This window comes from Chiloscyllium plagiosum, unplaced genomic scaffold (genome assembly GCF_037043375.1).
Source record: "Chiloscyllium plagiosum isolate Xiang-an unplaced genomic scaffold, Cpla_swu_hap1 HiC_scaffold_7, whole genome shotgun sequence".
In the NCBI taxonomy this organism is placed as follows: Eukaryota; Metazoa; Chordata; class Chondrichthyes; order Orectolobiformes; family Hemiscylliidae; genus Chiloscyllium; species Chiloscyllium plagiosum.
The window spans coordinates 14,304,194-14,329,157 of record NW_028270145.1 but is presented as its reverse complement, the minus strand read 5'-3'; the positions used below and the strand labels follow the sequence as shown (position 1 = coordinate 14,329,157).

At 40.7% G+C, this 24,964-nt stretch overlaps 1 protein-coding gene and 1 long non-coding RNA gene across 10 annotated transcripts in view; one reads left to right on the top strand and one right to left on the bottom strand.

Annotated features, from left to right (window-relative positions):
* mlphb (melanophilin b) overlaps positions 1-24,964 on the top strand; it is a 179,761-nt gene that overhangs the window by 94,514 nt on the left and 60,283 nt on the right. For 8 of the 9 annotated variants that reach the window (XM_087988757.1, XM_087988758.1, XM_087988756.1 and 5 more), the window contains 2 exons: positions 10,152-10,373; positions 19,473-19,609. In XM_087988757.1, coding sequence (XP_087844883.1) covers positions 10,152-10,373; positions 19,473-19,609 — 359 coding nt within the window. The remainder of the gene's footprint in view (positions 1-10,151; positions 10,374-19,472; positions 19,610-24,964) is intronic. The other variant, XM_087988761.1, reaches the window with a different exon arrangement.
* LOC148149564 (uncharacterized) lies at positions 12,989-19,957 on the bottom strand. Its single transcript, XR_015757594.1, has 2 exons — positions 19,788-19,957; positions 12,989-13,429 (listed from the first exon to the last, which is right to left on the bottom strand). It is a non-coding gene; the product is annotated as an uncharacterized LOC148149564 (long non-coding RNA).

Below are 24,964 nucleotides of genomic sequence, written 5' to 3'. Positions count from 1 at the left end.
ACTCTGGTTTCCAACATCTGCTGTCCTCACTTTTGCCTAACCAATTCAACTGGCCAATTCAGTTTCGCGTTAGCTATGTTGCTTCTTTAGTTGTGACTTAACCTTTCTGTGATGACCTGGCATGAATTGATTCAGACAGTAGTAATGTTCTTAAGGTAGAATGACTGATTCAAAGTTCAAATCTGCTCAATATCTCAAAAGCCCTAAAGCTTGACTTACAATTTAAAACTCTAGTGTCATTGTAATGTAGCACATCTCTCAAATTGCATAATTTCAGCCATAAGAAATCAATAATGTGCATCATAAAAAAGGCTGAAATTTCATTTTAGGACATTTCAGGATTTTCAACAAAGCAGATCACACTGAAAAATACCTCAGGACATCATTTAGGCCATAAATACATTTGTTTAGTTTTCATAGTTCCCCTTCTTGATTGCTTGCCTCCTTAGGTGTTTTTGAAACACTTCCACCTGAATTTTATCGCTGTACAGAAATGTGGTATTCATGTCATTTGATATATTCCGCCATGGATTTGTGGTCAAAAACTCTCAGGATTACTTTGTCCACCGAAGATTCATTATGATATTTGTATTGTCTAAGCGCTCTTCAAAACCTGAGCAACTAACTTTGCTTTAGCTTTAAATATCTCATTAGGAGGAACCTTTTCTGCATGAATCAAACAAAAATTGGCTCACTGATCTGGCACCTCAGAATAAATTACCATGTTCTCTTCAGTTATCTTATTCCTTTCATTTTTCCTCTTTAAAAAAAATAATTCTTAGGATGTGGGCAGTGCTGGCTGAAGCCTACATTCATCGCCTATCCCCAGTTGCTAAGATGGCAATTGAGAGTCAACCACATTGCTGTGGGAAACGAGTCACTTGTAGGTCAGACCCCCAGGCACGGATGGCAGATTTCATTTCAAAGTTGGCAAGATGGCACATTTCAAAGTTGACACCCAAGTTGTTAGGGTTGTTAAGAAGGCGTATGGTGTGTTGGATTTCATTAGCGGGAGATTGAGCCGCGAGCTTATGACGTAGCTCTGTAAAGCCCTGGTTAGGCCACACTTGGAATATTGTGTTCGGTTCTGGTCACCTCATTTTAGGAAGGATGTGGAAGCTTTAGAGAGAATGCGGAGGAGGTTTACCAGGATGCTGCCTGGACTGGAGGGCATGTCTTATGAAGAAAGATTGACGCAGCTATGGCTTTTCTTATTGGAGTGAAGAGGGATGAAACATGACTTGATAGAGGTGTACGAGATGATGAGAGGCAAAGGTAGAATGGATAGCCAGAGTCTTTTTCCCAGGGTGAAAATGGCTATCTCAAGGGGGCATAATTTTAAGGAGCTTGGAGGAAGGTTTACGGGAGATATCAGAGGTGGATCTTTTACACAGAGAGTAGTGGGTGTGTGGAATGTACTACCAGCAGTGATAGTAGAGTCAGATACATTAAAATGACTTTTGGATAGTCATATGGATGATTCTACAATGAAGGATATGTAGATTAGTTTGTTCTTAGAGTAGGATAAAAGGTCGGCACAACCTCAAGGGGCGAAGGGCTGTACTGTTCTATATTCTATTTCCTATGAGGCAGAGTTCCATTCACAATGGATGAATGACAATATAGTTCCCAAGTTAAGATGTTCTATGACTTTCAGGTGGTGATATTCCTGTCCATCTGCTGCCTTTATTATTCTAGATGGTAATGGTCTCAGGTTTGAAAAGTCTTTTTGAAGGAGGGATGGTGAGAAGCTGCAGAACATCACCAATGGTACACATGACAGACAGCCTATTTGACTGACTAACCAAGATGATTTATTTTGTCATAGGCATTCAATTTATAGGATTTTAATTTAAGAGATACTTGCCAGCGACTTCTGACGAGTATGCCAGCCATCCTCAAGTCAACGTCCAAAATTTTGCCATTTTAGTCTTTGTCATTGTTGTATGATCTTAAGTTAATGTTATTTACAGAAAGGCTTCCTTGTAAAGGAGCATAGAATCATAGAGATGTACAGCACAGAAACAGTAACCTTCAGTCCAACTCGTCCATGCCGACCAGCTATCCTAAACTAATCTAGTCCCATTTGCCAACAAAAAAGCATCTTCTCACAATTGTTATGGGGCAATTGTTTTCACAATTGCTATGTCATTGGACAAAGATATGATGGACCTTTTTATTTTATTGTTGATGACTTCCCGTGGATGAATTTGAACATGAGAAAATTGTGTTGGGATGCTGCAGATGAAAGAGAAGGTGAATACAGTTAGGAGCTGGTGGTGAATAGATTTTCTCAGGAAACCTGAGACTGAATAGGGTGCATTCAAGAATAGCTCGTTTGGAATGAAAGTTTTTCAGATGGCTCCTCGGTGCCTTCTCTTTCTCCTCCAGCCTTTCCACAGAATGTCCCCTTTTCCCAGCCTTTTCCCTGTGGCTTGTTATAGATCCAAGTGCCTCTATAACTGGAGGCCCCATATCTGCTGCAGCGTTTGTGAGGGCAGTTTACCGAATCCTCTGTGGTCCCTGTGAGGTTGTAGCAACATTTGCTGGCTAATCTATGAACTCCTTGCAGCACTCCAAAAACGCTCCACTGTTTTTGCAGTAATGTTTTGATAAACGAGGTTTATCTAAATCACCTTAGCTGCAAGTCTGTTGCCAAAGATTTTTAGGGAAAGAAATCTGCCTAGTCTGGTCTAAATATGATTCCAGACCCACAGTTATGTGGTTGACCCTCTGAAATGGATATGGAAGCCACTCAATTTGAGGGGATTTAAGGATGGGCAATGAAAAGTGGCCTTGTTAGTGATGTGACCATCTCATGAAATAGTGATTCAAACAATATCCTTCAGCTATTTCCAATGGGGTTTCCTCCTTGCGGATGAATGTATGCTATTTGCACACTCCTGGTGCAAATGTCAACAGCAGTTATTTGCCTTCACAATGTGACTAACTGCAAGGTTTTTGGCACATGCACAGCATATCTGTGCTCGCGCCCTTTCCCAACATGGGGCACTCTATAGGCTGCACTGGATGTTTTCAGAACTGCTGCACGTGCCATTTGCAGGGTCTATGGCTTCCTACGGTACTGAAGAGCCTAACATATTTACTGAACAAAAACAAAGTCACTTGAGCTCCACTGAAGTGATGATGGGACACCTAAACATCAGCCACTGTGTAAGGGCTCCCATCAGTCTTCTGTTGTAAGAATACTGTTTGAAATTTTCAGTGTTTCCATTTCAACGACTGGAGTTATCTCAGAGTTCTGACGTGAGATTTAAAATGCCAGTTTCTTGGCCAAACCTGCTGAAATGAAATTACACTGAAGCTTGTTCAACATAACACAGCCAGAAGGAAGAAAATACTTTTGTTTGTGGCAGTTTGATTTTTTGTAATTGTCCATAAGTCATTATGCTTGATTGAGATGAGGCATGATTGTCAATCTGGGGCACTGTAATGTTTACTAAAACTTACATCCTGTTGATCAGAACCACCCGCTCAGCAAATAAAAATTCCTCATTTTATTTTTGAAATAAGCATATGCTGTTCCTGTGACTAAATGTCTCAGACTGACATTTTAATTTCCTTTATTATTAAAAATTGAACAAATTCTTTTGATATTTAATAGACAATAATCAGCGCATCAAATAGTTTTCATTTGGCCTAAAAGAAGTATCCAGTTGTGGGTGAAATTTGGACTCTTCCAGTTTTTTTTTGTGACAAAATCCTTGGGAAAGAGTTACACTGAATATTTAGTGTTTCTTATCAGCTTGACTCAGTTACCAGCATTCCGATACATGAGTCAGAAATGCTCAAGGTTAAACTGGACGAGGGTGGGACATACATGAAGGGGGAAACATATTTGCTGAGTATTGTTTTCTTGAAGTCAATGGAAGTGAATATTGGTCAGACCATAGAACAAACAACCCAGTGTACTAAAGCCTGTACTGCAGGTAATCCATACACTTCAGCAAGGGTGCTGCGTTGTTTGAATATATAAATGACAAAGTAAAATAAATGATGATATACTCACAATTCTTGTGGATTTTCAGGCATCTAGTAGACCTTAGTGCTTAACAAATAGGCAATGGTCATGTCAATTTAATGCCAAAGAAATGACACTTAGATTTTGAAAATAGTTCAGATGCGAGCTGACAGCATAACAGCTTCACCGGAGGCTCACAGGTGATGTTACCTAGTATGGTGACGAAACGTCTGAAGACGAACCCTCCAGCTCAGCGAGCAAACTTACACCCAGAATCAGAAAAACCTGGTAATTCTAATTCCTCAGCTGCTGACTAGGTGTTATTACCTTTTGAGGGGCATACTGGTCTCAACATTTAGGGTTGGCTGTACATATCAATTGCACACCAGAAGATGTCACCTTCCCTTTCCTTCTGTGTCACCTACACAACAGAATATGCCCAGCTCCCCCCCCCCCCCCCCTCCATACCATCCTTGAGCTCTGGCCTCCCTTATTGTCAGGCAGCTGAGATGGGAAATGTTGAGTATAGGGTAGAGGAGGACACTCAGTAGAAAACTATACCCCATTTATTGTCTCAACCAACATTTAACTCAACCAGAGACTGTGACATGTTACAACTAGGGTTATAGTCTCTAACTGTAAAAACGATCACCAGATCATCAGATTTAGTTTAGCAGTGGAGAACAGCAAGGGAGGTGGAAGAGGGTAAGTATGAAGGAAATCTGACCAGTATAAAATGGAACCAAACTTTGCGAGGAAAACATATATATCACCCCAATGTTCTAATATAAGAAGAAGATCCAGGTACAACCCAACAAGCTGCTGAACTAAAGCCAGGATTCTTTAATGACAAGGAAGGCAAAGAATGTGATGAAACAAAAAAGAATGTATTTTTCAAGTGAGAATCCTGTCAAATTCAATAAGTTCAAAGGCAAAGGGAAAAAGAAAATAAGACTGACAAAGAAAGAAAGAATGGCAGTTAAAGGAAAAGGTAACCCAAACCTTTTCCAAGCAGTAGATAGGAAATAAGAGGTAGAGGTTACTGCGGACAAATAAAGCAATATTCACACAGAGATACAGGGCAATGCTAGAATATTTAACAATTAACTCTTATAAAGGAGGATAGTACTGACAAAATAGATGTAGAGGCAGAAGTGATCGAGGTCATGAATGGTGTGAAAATTGATATTCATGATATACTGGCAAGGCTGGATATGCTTAGAATCAATAAATCACCTGGTCCGTTTGAAGTTGGAATGGAGATCGTGGAAGTGCTTGCTGTAACCTTCTGACTGCCATAGATACAGGGAGATGTCAAAGAAACTGGAAAATGTGGCACCATTGTTCAAGAAATGGTGCAGGGATGTTCCTCCTAACTCCAGGATAGTCAATATTTGGTAATGTTTTACAAAAGTAATCAGGGAAAAGGTTAATATGCACTTAGAGAGATTTGAATTATCTAAGGAGTATGGCAGAGATTTTTAACAAGCAGATCACATTTGACTAATCTAATATGTATCAGAGGAAGTTGATGAAGGAATCAGTGAATATTGCATGTATGGCTTTTAAGGAAAGGATCAATAAAATATAACCCAGATGGCTGATGGTGTGTCGCTTGGGTGAGAACCTATAGGTGTTCCCATGCATCTATCTCTTATCTTTCTGGCTGAGAAAGGTCCTGGGTTTGGAGGTGCTGCCAAAGGTGCCTTATTGAGCTCTTCAGACCATCTTGTTTTGGTGCACACTTCACATAGCCACAGTGCTATATAGTTGGTCTAATACATTTCAAATCAATGGTAATGCTGGGGTATTGATTGTGGGGCAAGTTAGTGAAGGCAATACCATTTTTTGGCAAGGTCAGATGCTTGGGAGAAAGTGAGGACTGCAGATGCTTAGAATGTTTTCTTGTTGGAGATGGTCGTTGCCTGGCATTTAATGTTCAGCGTGTTACTTGCCACTTATCAGCCCAAGAACGAGTGTTATCTAACCCTTGTGGTATTCTGGGAGGGTTTATTTCTGTATCTGAGCAGTCTGAATAGAACTGAATTATATGCATTTGTCGAACAAATCTCTGACCTTGTGTTAGATCAATGGCCATTCATGAAGCAGTTAAAGATGGTAGTATGTAGTACACTCCTGCAATGATAACCAGGGGCTTAAATGATTCACCTCCAGCCACCATAACCTCTGGGGTATGAGTGCAACTTCTTCTCCGAATTTGTCAGTGCCCATTAATGACACACTTAGTTACATGTTACCTTGATGTCAAAGTCAGTCACTGTCACCTCATCTCAGGAATCTGGTTCTTTTGTCCATGTTGGAACCAAGGTTATAATGTGGCTAGACGACACATAGCTCTGGCACAATTCAAACTGAGCATCAGTGAGCAGGTTATTGCTGCGTAAATGCCATTTGATAGCATTATTTTAAAAATCTTTCATCTGATGATTGAGAGCAGACTGATGGAGTGGTATTTGACCAGATTGGATTTGTGCTCCCTTTTGTGTATGGGATATAACCTGGGTAGTTTTTCACATTGTTCGTTAGATGCCACTGATATTATATGAAGTGACTGAAATTGATCACTGCTATCCATGTTAATGTGCATTCCAACAAGAGGCTGAAATTAACTATCATCTTCAAAGTTTCTTGAAACAATTATTTGGAATTGAATTACTTATCAAATGGAAAGGTGTGGGAAGTGCCACACCTTAGATTTCTAAAGAGAATTTTGTGTTTGACTAGTTTAGTTTGTGTGAGTTTTTTGAAGAGGTAACAGAAAGAGTTGATGAAGATAATGCTGCCGATGTGGTGTACATGGACTTTCAAAAGGTATTCGATACAGGGCCACATAACAGGCTCATGAGAAAAGTTATAGCTCATAAAATGAAACATAAATACAACCCTGATTGAATAATAGGAAACAGAGAGTACTGGTCAATGATCATTTTTGAAATGGAAGGTTTGTAGTGGAGTTCTCTAGGAATCAATATTTGGTTTGTTGCTCTTTCTGTTATATATTAATGATCTGGATCTTGGAGTTTGGGCACAATTTCAAAGTTTGTAGATGGGTCAAAATTTTAAGCATTGTAAGCTGTTAAGCATTGTCAGGATAGTATAGAAGTTAAATAAGACAAATTAGTGTGGTGAACAAATAGGTGACAGATGGAGATGAGTGTCGAGAAGTGTGAGGTGATGCATTTTGGTAAGAACATGGAGAGATCATATAAAATAGGCGATGCAATGCTTGAGGTGCAGGAGCACATGTATGTGCACAAGCACATAGAAAACTGAATGTGGTAAGGCAGGTAGAAAGAGCAATCAATAAAGCATACAGAATTCTGGGCCTTTATTAATAGTGGTGCAGAGTACAAGAGCAAGGTGGTGATAATGACGTTGTATAAGACACTTTTTAGAAGTCAGCTAGAGTATTTTGTAAAGTTATATGTGCCATGCCATTGGAAGCACATGAACACATTGCAGCAAATGCGGAAAAAGATTTACAAAAATAGTTCCAGGGGATGAGAAACTTCAGTTATGAGGTTAGAAAGGAGAAATTGGGGCTGTGCTCCTTGGAGAGAAGGCTGAGAGGTGATCTGATAGAGGTTTTCAAAATCGTGGGTGATTTTTTTATAAAATACGTAGAGAGAAACTATTCCCCCTCATAAAAGGATTGAGAGCAGGAGGGCATTGATTTAAAGTGATTTTCAAATGTAGCAAATATGAGGGCTTTGGTCTAGAATATACCGTGTGGAAGTGTAGGGGTGGCAGAGCCAATTCAGACAGTCACCAGACAATGAACTGAAAGGAAACAAAGTACAAAAAAAGGAAGGAGAATGGCACTAAGTCAAAATGTTTTTTGGGGAGATGATGGACCAAATGGCCAGCTATGCTGTAATAATTCTGTGATTCTGTTTCAGCCTTGACTTTTTAACCAAAGTGCTGGGCTCTGTCATCACTAAGGGCATTCTTAAGCCTCAGTTTCCTATTTGTTATTTTAATATCATTCATGACTGGAAGTGGTATGACTTCAGAGATTTGATCTGATCGCTTGTTTATGAGATTGGTTAGCCCTGATGTTATAGTTAAAGCTGCCTGTTTCTAAAATCAGAAATGGAGATATAAGAATATAAAGAATAAGAACAATTGTACTTGGAAGATAAATCCCGTCCCTCAGACATTGGATCATGAGGACTTTTCACTTAAGGGCATTGCAGCCAACTGGAGACCAAGTGTCTTTCCTATAAATCTTAGATGATCTTTTAATTCAACATATTTTCAATGCTACTAATTTCACTTCCTGATTTTACTTTTGCTACACTAAATTTGAGTTTCATGAGGTAAAGTTAAGCTAGAAAATCATGTCTTTAGGATATAAATCATGAGGCCAAGCAAATATCACGCCAGTGACTAGCTGTGGTTTCTTCACTCATGATTTCTCTGTTTTATCAAAACAGCAAATGTTTTATACACTGTCAACAAAGCCTGTCTGTGCCCTTTGTCAATTTTTATAGAACAAGACGTCAGCCTCTGTGTCGGCTGTGTTTGGTTGAATTTTTGGGGCATGTGAAAACTGAACTGGAGGCTGTTGGGAAGGGGCTACAAATACTGGCACTGACCAGCCTGTCATTTTCAGGACCCCATTAGAACTGGAGAAAGAAAATTTGAAAATGGCAACTGGATTTTTACTGGCTGCCTGCTGTAGACCAGGGGATACGGGTGAAGATATGGTCGGGTCGAAGTTTTTAAGCTGCCTAACAATAGTTGCAGTATAGGATAGAATATGCAGGAAAAAATAAATAGGATATGTTAAGAACATGCAATGAACGAGCTGCAATTACACTGGCTGATTATAATCTGTATGTAGATTGCTGATCTGATTCACCCAAAGGTAAAAAAATGAGTTATTAGAGTAGATATGTGACAGTTTCCTGGGGCATCAAACACTTGTCAAATGCCTTTTGGAAATCTAAGTGATAGGTTGGTCCAAAGATCCTGTTGCCTGTTACCTCAATGAATTCTAATAAAATGTTTGTATATAAAATCACATAACTTTTACAATGCAGAGGGAGACCATTCAGGTCATCAGCGGAGCAGGCTTGTGCAGGTAATTGGTCTACTCCTGCTCTGTGTTTTTCTAGTGTTCAGTGGAAATCAAACATCTTAACATTCGACTGGTGAGTCTCCCACAGTTATTCTAACACAGGTTTGCGGTCTTTGTTCAACGCACTGCAACATGCTGCAGCAGGTCAAGAAGGCAACTCACTATTACCTTCTAAAGGGACAGGCAATAAATGGTGGTCCAGCCAGCAATTCTCATATTTCATGAACAGACTCTTTGAAAAAGGAAACGCTGGGTTGTAAATGTGTAGGTTCAAACTGCAGTGTCACCTTGCAGCTGTCATAGCAACATATTTGGGCTTTTGAAGCAAAACAAAAAGTACCTTACATGCAAAAGTAAATCTTACTTCTATGGCTTTTATGATCTTGTGATTTAAATTTTCCAGAACGTGTTTTAATGACTATGAAAGGATTGTAACCAGAGTGGGAATATTTCTAAAAGAAATATGAAACTGAAGTCAAATAAATCCAAACAAAGGGCACTGGGAGTTGGGCAAAAAAGTGTAACTTATAAGTTGTTGTATCATTTATATAATACTGATAGATGATATACTTCTATAATGTAGAGAGTTCATGGAATTAAGCTTTTAGAACTGATTGATGCTTCTGTCTTATTTCTTGTTCTATTGGCTTGGGTATCTGGTTCTACATATTGCAAAGACTGGTACATGCATTGCACTTTCATACATCAAGATAGTTTTGACTAATTTTCATTGAGTTGTACATATTGGGTGCACACCTTACGCAATCAATTCAAGAGATCAGTGAATCTTATTGGACTTTAAATCTAAATTCCTGAACAGTCCAATCAATGCGCATATTTCTATATTTTCTCCTATAATGTTTATGTTTCCTAAATTTGAAGAACAAATTTACAATTAGCTCCCATCTGTAACATGTTATTTTTGTAGCAATAATAAGAATGTAAATTGAACAGTAATGCAGTGCTTGCACCAAATTTTGCAGTCAATATGTTTTCCACTTTGATTCACTCATCCTTTCTCCTATATTTCTTTCTGTTCTTTCTATCCTGCTTCCTGCTGTCTAGAGAATTAAGGTCTAAGGTTGAGGAAGAAACAACTAAGAGGAAGTTTCTTACAAAGCAAGCCAAGTTTAATGAAGGTCATTGCATTCACTGCCTGGAACCCTTTCAGTTCCTGGTGAACAGCAAGCGTCGATGTCTGGATTGCAGTCTGTACACCTGCAAAAGCTGTAGCAAATTCAACAAAAAGGAGTTTGGCTGGGTGTGTGACTCCTGCCGGATTGCCAGGTAAGGCAGTACTTGGAACTAACCTCTTGTGTGCATGCACATCTTGTTTTCCTCATATAACGTGGAATCCCTCTTCCTCATGTATGTACTTCTCAAATTCCTCTCACTTCTATGTAATTTCTTTTCTTGATGTACACACCTTCCATTATTTACTTCTAGATTCCAAGAGATGTACAGCATGTTCATTCCAGCTCGTCCATGCCGACCAGATATCCTAAATTAATCTAGTCCTGTTTGTCAGCATTTGGCCCATATACCTCTAAACTCTTCCTATTCATATACCCATCCAAATGCCTTTTAAATGTTGTAATTGTACCAGCCTCCACCATTTCCTCTGGCAGCTCATTCCATACACATACCACCCTCTGTGTGAAAACGTTGCCTCTTAGGTCCCTTTTAGATTTTTCTCCTCTCACCAAAACCTATGCCCGCTAGTTCTGGGCATCCCCACCCCAGGAAAAAGAACTTGTCTGTTTACCCTGTGGCATGCACCTCATGATTTTATATATTTCCCCTGTCATTTTCTCTTCAGACTCAGACTAGAGTTTTTACAGCTGTGAGTGGCTCCCATTGCCATTATACAATTGTAGACTCGGCCTCAACAAGCAAGGTAGAGCAATTCAGTGTCAAGCTCGATCCTTCCTCAGCCAATAGTTTGTAAATACATTTTCCATAACGATCAGGAGTGAAACACAGACTGATTTTCTTTTCATGAGCTCAATTGTCATGAGCTGGCAAACTAGTTTAGTTTGGGATAATGTTCAGCATGGACTGGTTGGACCAAAGGACCTGTTTCCATGCTGTAAGACTCTATGTAAAATCTAATGGAACTGGAAACTAAGCCTATACACGTCCTCTCTTACCACCCTTTCCATATTGTTATGTTTAATAAATCCTATTAATATTTAGCGTATTTAATATGTAGACTGATCTTGCTACATGGTAGCAGATGGTGGCTAGACCAGGGAACTGAGTATAAGAGCACTTGAACTGAATCCCAGAGTCTGTGTAGTGTTACAGTTGAAGGTTGACCCCAGCCCAGTGACCTGAGCCCCATATTGGGCAAAGTACCTGAAGAGAAGCTCAACTGCAACAGTAAGTCATGAGAAACAGGCATGAACGCTCACAGAGGCACCTGCAGAGAGTGCAAGAAGATACTAGGCACAGTGGGTGGCATTAAGGGAATCCTACAAACAGGCACGAGGCCCAGTCGGTATTATAGAGGGTTGAGTGTCAAGAGAAAGATCAAGACAGAGTTGCATTGTCAGCACTGAAAAAGGAAAACAGACCGCAAAGCATTGAAAGTGTATTTTATTGCAACTTTCAGACACTCGCTGTGACCTTAACAATGATAAGCTCATAAGAAAAAGGAAGATGAGCTGGCCATTCAACCCATCAAGCCTTGCTTTGCCTATCAATAAGTTAATGGCTGAGCTGATTGTAGCCTTAACTCCATTTTTTTTCTACCTGCTCCCTTTGAATCCCCTGTAGATCAAAATCTGTGTAGCTCAGACTTGAGCTTATTTTGAAACTATGTTCCTTAGCTTTAAATTCCCCTGTCAAATCTTACATGTTTCAATAAGGTTAATCACGTATTCTTCTCAACTCCATACAGACTTAACCAGCGCAACTTTTCATCATCCCAGGAATCAGCCTCATCAGCCCTTTCTGAATTACTTCCAATGAAGGTTTATCCCTCTTTAAGGTGACCAACAATGTACACAGTTCTTTAGTGATTCCTGATGAAGGGCTTTTTCCCAAAACATCGATTCTCCTGCTCCTCGGATGCTGCCTGACCTGCTGTCCTTTTCCAGCACCACACTCTTGGCACAGTTCTTTAGTGTCTGGTGTCACCAATGCCCTGCATATTTGTAACAATATTGCTCGACTGCCAAATTCCATTCCCCCTGCAACAAAGTCAAACATTCTATTTGTCTTTCTAATTATTTTTCATATCTGAATGCAAACCTTTTATGATTCATGTACAAGGTCTCCCAGAGACCTTGTTACGATTGAGCCCTCCACAATCACCTGATGAAGGAGCGTCGCTCCGAAAGCTAGTGTGCTTCCAATTAAACCTGTTGGACTATAACCTGGTGTTGTGTGATTTTTAACTTTGTACACCCCAGTCCAACACCGGCATCTCCAAATCAAGTCTGGTTAGTGCCTTTTACTTTGTTCTGACAGTGCATTACCCATACATTATTGTAACGATTAATGGAGCTTTGCAAGACCTTCTCCCAGATTTGCCTATCTGTATTCCTCTTGTACAGAAAACAGTGGTTAGCACTGCTGCCTGACAGCACCAGGGACCCGGGTTTGATTCCAGCCTCGGGCAACTGTCTGTGTGGAGTTTGCACATTCTCCCTGTGTCTGCGTGGGTTTGCTCCGGTTTCCTCCTACAGTCCAAAGATGTGCAGGTCAGGTGAATTGGCCATGCTAAATTGCCTATGGTGTTCAGGGATGTGTAGGTTAGATGCATTAGTTTGGTGCAAATGTAGGATAATAGGGTAGGAGAATGGGTCTGTGTGGGTTATTCTTCAGAGGGTCGGTGCAGACTTGTTGGGCCGAAGGGCCTGTTTCCACACTAGGGATGTTATGAAAACACCATAATGTTTCACATGATTAGCTTTAATGAGCAGAATTATATCCATTCAGGAGTGAAAAAGTACTCTAATGATTTTTTTTTTCAGACCAGTTTTCCATTTGTCTTGTTATGTTGCTGGAAACCCCAGATAAAGGATCAGTTGCCAACGTACAACACCTCATCATGATTTAAAAGAGTAGGTGGGAGAAGAATGTCGATCTAAACTTGATAGTTCAGCCAAATGTTTATTGCATTTAAGGCATTTCCACCTTTTGCTTGAAAGCTTCTTGCATGTTGTTTATTCACTTCTCTTATTAGAGCAGCTTCCATTGCCTGTGATTTGCAATCGATCTGCCCAGTAGAACTTCATCAGCTGATAGCACTTGCTTCCTCTGAGGAGTTTATGTCCTGGGGGCATTTATGATGCACATGTAAATGTCAATGTGTTGATGTTGGTCACATCCTAGTCCTAAAGTGATTTAAACAGAGTGGAACTTCATTTGTGAATGCATTCAAGACACCAGACTTGAAATTATAGTCATTTTATTATGACTAAAATGACACATGAAATTATGTCTATACTAAAATTCTCTGTCATGCATTCTAAAATGGATGTAACTAAGGAGCAACCTGCACTGGCAAATGGAACGTGAGGAAAGCACCAAACAGACACCATATATCACTTGTGGAAAATCTGCAATTTGTGCTAATTAGGCAGATTAGAAACGTGATTCTTTCCTGCTGCAGTTAAAATTCTGAGCTGAATTTTACAGAATTTTGAACCAACATATTACACAGACTTCGTCTGAATTTGACCTGTTTCAATGAGAGAAAATGCATCTGTGCAAAGATCGATAAACTAGTTTAAACAGTGAAGACATTTTGTGTTATGTTTGTTGATGCTTTTACATTCAGACATTTCCCCTAGCCTTTGCTTGAATTGTACAGAAGAAACCACCCCTCAATTTCTTGGTAAATAATGAAACAAAAGTCATGTATAACTTTTCTCATATTATGGTAATGTGTTGTGCAGCACAGCATGTGTTGAATCACATTTGCTGTGCTCTGAATCAATAGGCAGCACTACTAACCTCATCAGTAAAAACAGAAATGGGTTTGGGGTAATTCTTTGCACCCAGCTTGTAAGGATGGCTATGCAGCTGAAAAAGGGGCTGCACTGTTCTAATTGTAGGTTTGTAAGTTTGACCTCATTGCTCATGTGGGAAAAGAAGAATTCCCTATATGTACATATCAACAACAAGATGGCTTCCCTCTTCAAAGATCGCAATTTCCCCTCCCATGTGGGTGACGATGCCCTCCAGCACATCTCCTCCACTTCCTGCGTCTCTGCCCTTGAACCCCAACCCTCCAATCACAACCAGGACAGAACCCCCCTGGTCCTCACCTTCCACCACCAACCTTTGGGTACATCACATCATCCTCTGCCATTTTTGCCACCTACAAACAGACCCCACCAACAGAGGTATATTTCCCTCCCCATCCCAATTTGTGTTCCAAGAGACCATTCCCTCTGCGACTCCCTTGTTAGGTCCATGCCCGCCACTAACCTATCTTCCACTCCCAGCACCTTCCCCTGCCACCTCACGAAGTGCAAAACCTGCGCCACACCTCCCCACTTACTTCCATCCAACACCACAAAGGATCCTTCCACATCCAACAGAGATTTGCCTATACTTCCACACACATCATCTACTGTGTCCATTGCTCCCGATGTGGTCTCCTGTACATTGGAGAGACAGGATGCCAACTTGCGGAATGTTTCAGAGAACATCTCTGTGACACATGCAGTAAACAACCCCACTGCCCCGTGGCCGAACACTTTAACTCCCCCTCTCACTCCACCAAGGGCATGCAAGTCCTGAGCCACCTCTACTGCCAAACCGTTACCAATGCCTGGAGGAAGAACACCTTATTTTCCACCTTGGGACCCTCCAACTACACAGGATCAATATGGATTTCACCAGTTTCCTCACTTCCCCTCCCCCCACCTTATCCCAGATCTAACCTTCCAACTTGGCACCGTCCTCTTAAATTTCGTACCTGTCCATTTTCCTTCCCACCTATCTGCTACACCCTCCTCTCTAACCTAACTACTTCACGAACATTTTCATCTACCCATTACATTCCCAGCTACCTTTCCCCCAGCCCAACACCCCTCCCATTTATCTCTCAGCCCCCGTGACCCACAAGCCTCATTCCTGATGAAGGGCTTATGCTCAAAATGTCAATTCTCCAGCTCCCTGGATGCTGCTTCACTGGTTGTGCTTTTCCGGCATCACACTTTTTGACTCTAATCTCTAGCATCTGAAGTCCTCACTTTCTCCATATCAACAACAATGCTGAGCATTCACACAACTTGATCACCATCTTCTGGTAGAATGGAAGTATTGGGACATGTTGTGAAGCAACATGGTAACCACTTTTTAATCGGTTACATGGTTTTCGCAAGAATTGTGTTATCCTCTAATAAGTTCATTTTCTTTATCATTTGCAAATGGTTTTTTTTTTCAATTTAATTACTGATGATAATCTTCATTCCTGTGCACATTCTTTCTTGTCCTTCTTAAACTCCCAGTACTCTGCCTTACATGTTCATTCTCTTCCTCATTTAGTTCTCGCAGTCTCCGGATCCCCACACACTCCTCTCAATGTAAAAAAACTGAGAACTTCCATTCCTTCAACTTATCTTTCCCCCTACAACCCATTCATTTCTTCATCACTAAGCCTTGATCTGCTTCTGTGCTCTGTGCTCGTTTCACATTCATAGTGGTGGGCAAAGGATTCTTACATTATAAATGTGAACTTTCTAACCCTGACCTTTGCAGAAGTAATCACACTTTCCCAACACCCCTGTGGGTCACCAGGGAGCTGGGGCAAATATCCTATCATTCTTCCGGAGATTAGTTTCGTCTCCACCCTCACAGGGAGATCAGGGCACCCTCCACAGATGTCAGGAACTGTATGTTTAAAATGAAACTTTAGCTTGGCCGGTGCCCTGGATTCTTTTTACAACTGGACTTCAGCCAATGATCCCTTGGGTTTAGCTGTTGTTTTTGTATCTTGCAATATGATTTATCTGGTTTGTAGGCCAATTGGCACTTGAACGTTAGTTAATAAAATTCTAGATCCTTTTGAGAACACTGCATACGTTATTCTGTAAAGCATATCGAGTATCAAAGGTTCAGCATCAAGCCACGTGTCAGACGCTCACACCCTGCCTGCTTGGAAAATATCTATAGTTGATTTAAAACATTGTTAACTATTTATTGAGACATTACTTGTAACTCCTTAAAAGAAAATTGCTTAATAGTGGAAGTATTTTTTTATGTTGAATCAGTTGCCAGGAATGGGTAATGTACTGTTAGATTGGCAGTGCCTAACCGGGTCTTTATGGTCTGATCAAAACAAATACCTGAAGACGTGCGTTTTAATGTAAAGCAAAATTATTAGCTTCATCAACTTTTAATACATGTAAATTAATGAGTGAATCTATTAGCTTAAGCCACTTTAGAAATATATTAACAATTGAGTCTCATAGCCTTTTGCCTGTCAGGGACTTTCCGGGTGATGGCCTGCACTTAGAACTCTATTTCACGTTCTACAGACACTGTCTGCGAACCCCGCTCTGATGGTGAAAGGTTCCCCAGAGCTGGGAAAAGTCCCCAGTATTAATACTATTCTATATTGAATATTACAAACTGTATTGCCATCTCTGAGTGCTGTCTCAAGTAATCCTCTATGCTTGGTGGTCACAAACAAATCCACGTGCTGCTGCAAAACAGCCTGTTCCCAACTCAAGGCAAGTTAATTACGGTTACCTTCCAGCTAAAACAGGCTGCTTTTACGTTCTGCCCTGTTTTCCTGTATTTTCCTTCAATTGCTTATTGGCATGTCCAATTAACCCTGAACAATTAAGTGCTAATGACCTAGTTTGCAGAGATTATTTTTGAGCTAATACTGGTAAGTATATATATATATATATATATATATGTTTTCATATACAGAGCAACCTCAATTATCTGAAGGATACAGGTGAGCAGTATTTCATTCAGTTAATCAAATTCCAGATAATCGAATGCTGGATAACAAGCTTAGCCAAGCTTCAGGACCATGTGAGCTTGCTGGATAATCTGATATTTGGATAATTGAATGCTAGATAATCAAGGCTCCTCTGTACACAAGCCTGCACTGAGGTGATCACAATTTGTAAAAGAAGCATAACAAAGGACCTGAGATACCAGTAGGAAAAGTACAAGGGTTCTGTGGGTGATTTGATCAGTGCTGCTTAGGATGTTCTACATTACTTCTAACTACTTTACGAGGTGCTGTTTCATCTTTGCACTATCAGCTGAATATAAGAGCATACAAAATAGAAGCAGTAATAGGTCATTCTGTCCATCATTATTGGCATTCCAAAAGATCATAGCTGACTTCTCTCTTCACCCTGCTTTTTTTGTCTGTACTCTCCCAACCTCCACTCCCTACCCCATAACCCTCGACTCCCTTTGTCAATCAATAATCTATCCATCAGTCTTGAAAGTATTCAATAATCCAGCCTTCACTGCTCTTTGTGGAAGAGAATTCCAAACATTAACAACCCCCCAAGAGAAGAGCATTTACCCTTGTCAAGGGCAGACTATGGCCCAGTGGTATTATCGCTGACAGTTGGTCCATAGACAAGGTAATGAGGATCTAGATTTGAATCTCTCCATGGTAGATGGTGGAGTTTGAATTCAATAAAAGTCTGGAATTAAGAGTTTAATCCATTACCACAAATCCATTACAGATTGTCAGGAAAAGCCCATCTGGTTCACAAATGTCCTTTAGGGAAGGAAACTGTCATCCTTATCTGGTCTGGCCTCCATGTGACTCCAGACCCACAGCAACATGGTTGATTTTTAACAATTAGGGATGAACAATAAATGCTGGCCTAATGGCGACATCCTCATCCTGTCACTGAATAAAATAAAGTCTCCATAAGGTCACCTCTCATTTGTTAAAACTCCATCGGGTGTAGATCCAAACCTGCTAATCTTTCCTCATTAGACCAACCCCTCATCCCAGATATCAGCCAGGTGAACGTACTCTAAATTGCTTTCAATGCAAATAAAGTGACCATGATTGCATACAGTATTGTAGGTGCAGCCTTACCAGCATAGTGTAAACTTATACTGCCCTCTTTCTGTTCCATCCTATTTGTAATAAAAGGCCAATATTTGCCTTCCTACGTTCTAGCTGTACCTGCATGTCAATCTTTTGTGATTCATGTACAAAGATCACTTCTCAATGTGGCATACTGCAGTCTTTCTCCATTTAAATAATATTCTGCCTTTTGATTCTTCCTGCCCAGTGGAGAACATCACATTTTGCCTCAGTATATTTTATCTTTAAAGTTTTACCCACTCGCTTAATTGATCTATATCCCTTTGTGAGCCTCTCCCAACTGCTTTCCTAGCAGTCTTTGTATTGGCACCAAATTTGGCTGCAGTATATTTGATGGCTTCATTCAAGTTCATCAGGTATTGAAGCCAAGTGGATAGGGATAAGGTAAGTGATGCATTGTTCAGTATAGGTTGGGGTGGGTGAGAGAAATTGGGTCTAGGGAGGGTGGGTATTGGGCCTAGGGAAGGTTATGGATTTGGGGGATAGGAGAGTCATGTCCAGCATGGATGTGGGTGTTGGGGAAATTATGGGGGGCAGATTGGGTCAGTGGGCTGGCTCCTTTGGGATCTGGGGCAGAGAGGGGTAAGAGGAGTGCCTGGGACATATTGGATCAGGTTCTAATGAGTGTATGTGGTCTGGGGAGGTGTAGTTGGAGGTTTGTGAGCTGAGTATTGGCCGAGTAAGTATTTACTTAACTTCAACAGAATCCCTTAAACCCTCCAGTTTAAGTGGAGATTTTCAGAGGATTCTAGGTGGAGAGGAATTGCTGAGCAGAATCTTCAGTTTCCCAGGCTGTTCCTTCAGAGTCTGCTCTGTTTAGGGATTCCACAGGGTCCACATACATGTGCAACTCCCATCTACTGTACACTGGAGTAATGACCCACCTCACAGCAGAAATTCTGGACCAATATTCTCAGCTGTAACCTTCCAATCTGGAAGTGACAGTCGAGTCAACTAACCAAACCAAGGTACAATTCCTGTAATTTTGTCCTAAGGGTGACATAAGAGCTTTGTGTTTATTCTTTCATGGGAATTTAAAATGGTGGAGAGTGGATGACATAATTGGATGAAAAGATGAAGAACCAAATACGAGGCGCAGAGAAAGGATAACATAAAGTGGTAAGATCAGGTAAAATTTAACCATGACGTAGATAAGACAAAAGAAGTGACTCAAAAACCACATCTGGTGCTTATTTATTTGTCAGATGTTGACATCCAATGAGAGATAAACAGTGATAATAATACCCTATGTCAGTATCTCTTTTAAAAGGTGAGCTTATGCTAAAGCCTACATAACTGGTTTCAATTGCATGCCTGTATACTTTCAGGATTGTAAATACTGGGTCACTCGATTGGTTTTACAACCGTGTGAGATCTCGTTTCAAAAGTTTTGGAAGTGCAAAGGTGATGCATTCTTTGCACAGAAGAATTCAACCTGGAGAAAAGCACTCCCTACGAAACTTAGGTATGCTATTTCATTCTTTCCAGTCGAGTTCTTACTGACTTTTTATCTGAAGTTACACCCTAGGTGCTCGAAAATATTTAATTTCTAACAAAGAGAAGCGGCTTTGATGAATGCTTTATGGTACTGACTGTTGACGGTTAGATAAGAGCAGCTACGAAGATAAGACACACATACTCACATGCGCACCCTTGCTTCCTTTCCACACGCACCCAATCCGTCTCCCACGTTTGTTGTAAATGTATTGAGGGAGAGCTTAGGGTGTGGGTTTGTTTGCTGAGCTGTAGGTTTGATATCCAGACGTTTGATTACCTGGCTAGGTAACATCATCAGTGGCAACCTCCAAGTGAAGCGAAGCTGTTGTCTCCTGCTTCCTAGTTATATGTTTGTCCTAGATGGGGTTCCTGGGGTTTGCGATGATGTCATTTCCTGTTTGTTTTCTGAGGGGTTGGTAGAGGGAGAGCTTTTCCAAAGGCGGAAAAGGTAGGAGCGGGAGGCGAAAGGTGGTGGGATGATATTGGAGACAGCAATACAAGGAAGTGAACAAATACGGTTTTACACATTGTTTATGCAATGAGACTAGCAAAGCATCTTCACCTGAAACGTTGACCATGAGCATGGGTTGGGGACATTAGAATAACTGAATTGCAGCAGAAGTAAACTGTTTGGAAAGCTTGAGCCCTGCTCTTCCATTTGATAAGATCACAATTGATCTGATTGTGGTCTCACCTCTACCCTCCTTGCTATCTTCTATACCCTGTAAATCCCTTATCAATCAAGAATTTATGTAACTCAGCTTTAAGAAATATCCAATGACTGCCACTATTACTCTGGAAAGAAAATTCCACAGACTATTAACTCTCTGAGAGAAAATAAATTAGCGTCATTTCTGTCTCAAATGGAATCCCGTTATTTTTAAATTATGTCCTCGAGTTCCAATCTCTCTCATAATGATGATCATTCTCTCAGCATTCACCCTGTCAAATCACTCCTGCATTTTATATACCTCTCATTCTTCCATAAGTAAACAGATACAGACCCAAGCTGTTGAACTTTTCTTCATAAGCCCTTCGTTTAAGGAATTAATCAAGCGAACTTTCTATGTTTCTCTGTTTCTAATAATTTTTTTTTCAAAATGGGAATGAAATTGAACTCAGTACTGCAGGTGTCCTCTTACCAATGTCCTGCAGTAATACATCCTACTTTTAAATTCTATTCTCTTGAAATAAATGACTACATTCAATTTGCCTTCTTAATCATTTGCTGTGCCTGCTTTCTAATATTTTGTGATTTGTAAATATTGCAGCAAGTTCTCTCTTTATCGTCCAATTCTGAAATCTCTAACATTTTGTTTTTCATTCTTCTTACCTAGTTCACATTTTCCCCCATTATGCTGAATTGGCAAATTTTTAGCCCACTCACTCAACTTATCCCTTTGCAGACTCCTTAAGTCCTGTTCATCACATACATCTTTGTGTCAGCAGCAGATTTAACGACCATATATTCATCTCTTCATCCAAGTTGTTGATCGTAAATAATAGAGGCCCCTGCACTGATCCCTGTGCCATTCCGGTGGTCAGATCTTGCCAACCCAAAAAATTAATGTATTTCTACTCTCTGCTTCCTGTTAGCAAACCAATCTCTCTTCATTCTAATGTGTTATCCCCAGCACCATGAGCTCGCATTATATGGAGTCAATTTTCATTTTTCACTTTATTAAATTTTGCAAGTCAAAGTTTACCGTATCTGCAAGTGGTGTTTTATTCAGTCTGCTAATTACTTCCTCAGAGAACTTTAGTAAATTAGGTAAACATGATTTCCCTTTCACAAAATCATGTTAATCTTGCTTGGTTACATTAAGATTTCATAAGAGTCCTGTTATAAACCTCTTAGCAATACATTATGGCATTTTCTTGTGACGGATGTTAGACTAACTCGCCTATCCTGCTCCCTGTCTCTCAAAATGTCTTTAATGGACTAGTCACATTTGCTATTTTCTAATCTTTTTGAACCTTTCCAGAATCTATAGAATTATGGATCATTGCACCCAAACCATCTACCAGTTCTGCTATCCTTTTAAGACAACAGGACAAAGTCCATCAGGTCCTGGTGACTTGTCGGACTTTAGTTCGAATAGCTTTCCCAGTACCATTTTCTTTGTGATTGTGATTTTGTTGTGCCATTTAAACCTGCTAATTTACATGCATTTTGAGAATGGCTTTTGTGTTCTGCAGTAAAGACAAGACACAAAATATCTGTTCAACATGTTTGTGGCCACTGAGAGAGTCAGCCCCTCCTTCCAGTCCCAGCAACCACTTCTCATTGTGACTCCCATTCCTGGACACTAACCTGCCCATTCCCCCCAGGTCACTCACTTTGGTCCTTGAGTCCCCAGAATGCTTATCCAGCTGCAGCTAATGTACCCTCCATCGTAGTGTCAAGGGCAGAAACTGCTGGCCTCTGACTGGCTGGATGTTTCTCGTGGGCGGGCCTTCCAAACCCATGGACCCAATTCCAGCAGAAAGCCCTCAGGTGTCCTTGGAACTGCTTCATTGCTGAATAGTCTGGCAGGATTATCTTAGAAAATTCAGTATGGGTATCTCCAGCTTTCCAGCCACCCCTGGTGTCTAGAAGTGCCATGTTCATTTAGTTATTGTTTTCATTTTAAATATTGTAGCTACTCATACATCTGTTTTTATATTTCTCACTTTTTTTCCCTACTTTAAATTTCCCCTTTTTAGTCATTCATTGCTGGTTTTAAAATTCTGCCCAAACTCCTGATCTATTACTAACTGCACAAAATTATACATTATAGCTTTACTTTCCATATTCACCCACAGGTGGTGTATCCTTCTAACAGTTTTTCTCAATGACATGTACGTTTACTGAATGTTATGAAATACCTTCTGATTTATTTGTCACTGCATGTCTACTGTTCTAACCTTTCACCTAATTTCCAAGTTTGCCTAACCTGGCTGTCTTTCTAATCTTTTAATTGCCGTTTTTTAGTTTAGAAATCTAGCCTTAGGCTCACTCACCTCTCCCTCAAACTGAATGTGAAATTCAATCATGTTATGATCATTTCTCCCTCGATGCTCCTTTACCTATGAGGGAATTGATCAATCCTGCCTCTTTGCACACTGCCAGGTATGGAATAGCCATATGGAATAGAATCTACAACTCTAATAAATTGTCCTAAAAAGACTCTATGAGCTCATCTTCTAAATTATCTTTAATCTGATTAAAGTCTATGTTTAGAATAAAATCACCCATCATTATTGCCCCACATTTTTAACCTGCCCCCCCCCATTATTTCTCCTGTCTAACCTTTCTGACAGAGTGGTCACTGTTAGTCAGCCAATGAACTATTCCTACAAATGACTTCTTACCTTTGCTATTTTTCATCTGTACGTAAGCAAATTCTACATTTTGAGGATTAAAACTAGGAATATTTCTCCCCCTCTTGCACTAATGTCATCCTTAATTAACAGAGCTTTCTAACCATCTTTCCTGAGCCTCCTTTCCTTCCAAAATACAAATTGCCCTTAATATTTAGTTATCATGACATAGATCAGCCCTTGTCACCTTATGTCACCTTTCCAGCACATGACATCTCTGTAATGGCAATCAGGTCAGATAAATTTATTTCTATTTGCGCTGACAATACCACCTATTTGTTATGAATGTTCTGGGCATTCACTCCGATGCACACCCGACCTCTTAATGGGATAAGGTGCCTGGAGTGAGGTCACGATCCCTCATCTTCCTCTGGGCTAGCCAGCAAACATCTGCATCAGAGACTGAGAGCAATGAAACGAAGCTGCCACTCACATGCAGCAGATACTGACTGTTCTTCTGGTCCTGTCCCTCTACATTTCGGACGGCACGGTGGCACAGTGGTTAGCACTGCTGCCTCACAGCGCCAGAGATCCGGGTTCAATTCCCGCCTCAGGTGACTGTGTGGAGTTTGCATGTTCTCTCCGTGTCTGCGTGGGTTTCCTCCGGGTGCTCCGGTTTCCTCCCACAGTCCAAAAATGTGCAGGGCCAGGTGAATTGGCCATACTAAATTGCCCGTAGTGTTAGGTAAGGGGTAAATGTAGGGGTATGGGTGGGTTTTGCTTCGGCGGGTCGGTGTGGACTTGTTGGGCCGAAGGGCCTGTTTCCACACTGTAATCTAATCTAATCTAATCTAATCTAATCATAATCTAATCTACATTGACTGCCCCTGGAAGCAGCCATGCAGCACACTCACTGGAGCCACAATATTAGAAAGAACATGGGCAGTACCCTCTGCCTTTTGTCGCAGGCTGATCTTTGTACCCTCTGCCAGGTATTGGCCTGCTTGCTTGCACAGTTCAGTCAGCCTATGAATGGCACACTCCAGAAGCTCATTGTTATACACTGGGATCAGAAACCACAGCCTCCTCTAGTTGTGAGCCCGTGCAAGTGCAGCACTCACCAAATTAGAACCCAGTTCTATATTCCATACATGGTTTGGGAATGGCATTTGGAAACTACATTGAAAAATCTAATGATTTGCCAGTGAAGCGAGCCATCACCTTTAGCCAAGGTTCTATTCAGATCTAGGTGCTTGACGTGCAGCTAGGATTGGCAGCTTAGATGCTTCCACATTAGAGGATTGTAAATATCTGATCTCCCCTTCGCCATAGACAAGTTCCCTTTGCCCTACTGTCAGCTCTTCTTGCTCTTTGAAGGGGATGAAATACTTTATGTCAGGCATCTCAATCCCCATCTCTGCATGTTTGTGGTGATCTTGCATGTTCTCCTCCTGCAAGGAGAGAGAAATATTAACAAGCATTAGATGGGGATATGAACCAAAGAAATGCGTCTGAATTGTTGTCATTGTTGCTGCCAGTTTGTGCACAGAGAGTTCCGACCACCAGCAATGTTATAAAATGAGTAAAGAGAAAAGAAGGAAAGAAAATGGAATGAAGATGGTCATAAAAACGTATCACTAGACAGGATGTGATACACATGCTCATGTGATCAACAGACTGAAGATGGGAGCACTGTCAGAGATTTGACGATCGATCTGAGTGAAATGATTTTTGGTCTTTGGAGCATTCCAAGTTGCTCTTTAAATGAGAAAAATGTCATGGCATGATCAAAATACATAAAGGAGCCTGTTACCTCCAAATTGGCCTCCCACATTTTAAAGTATGCAGGGAATGGAGTGTTTGCCTCCTTACGTCCACATTCTTTCTGCTTTATCAAGTAGCTGACATTTTATTCTCAGAATCCTTTCAAGCTTTCACTGCCACTCAGCACAGGAGTGAGGGGCTTGCAGTAAAGGATGGAGAAGGATCTCCTAAAACTGCAATGATTGTGGAGGCACAG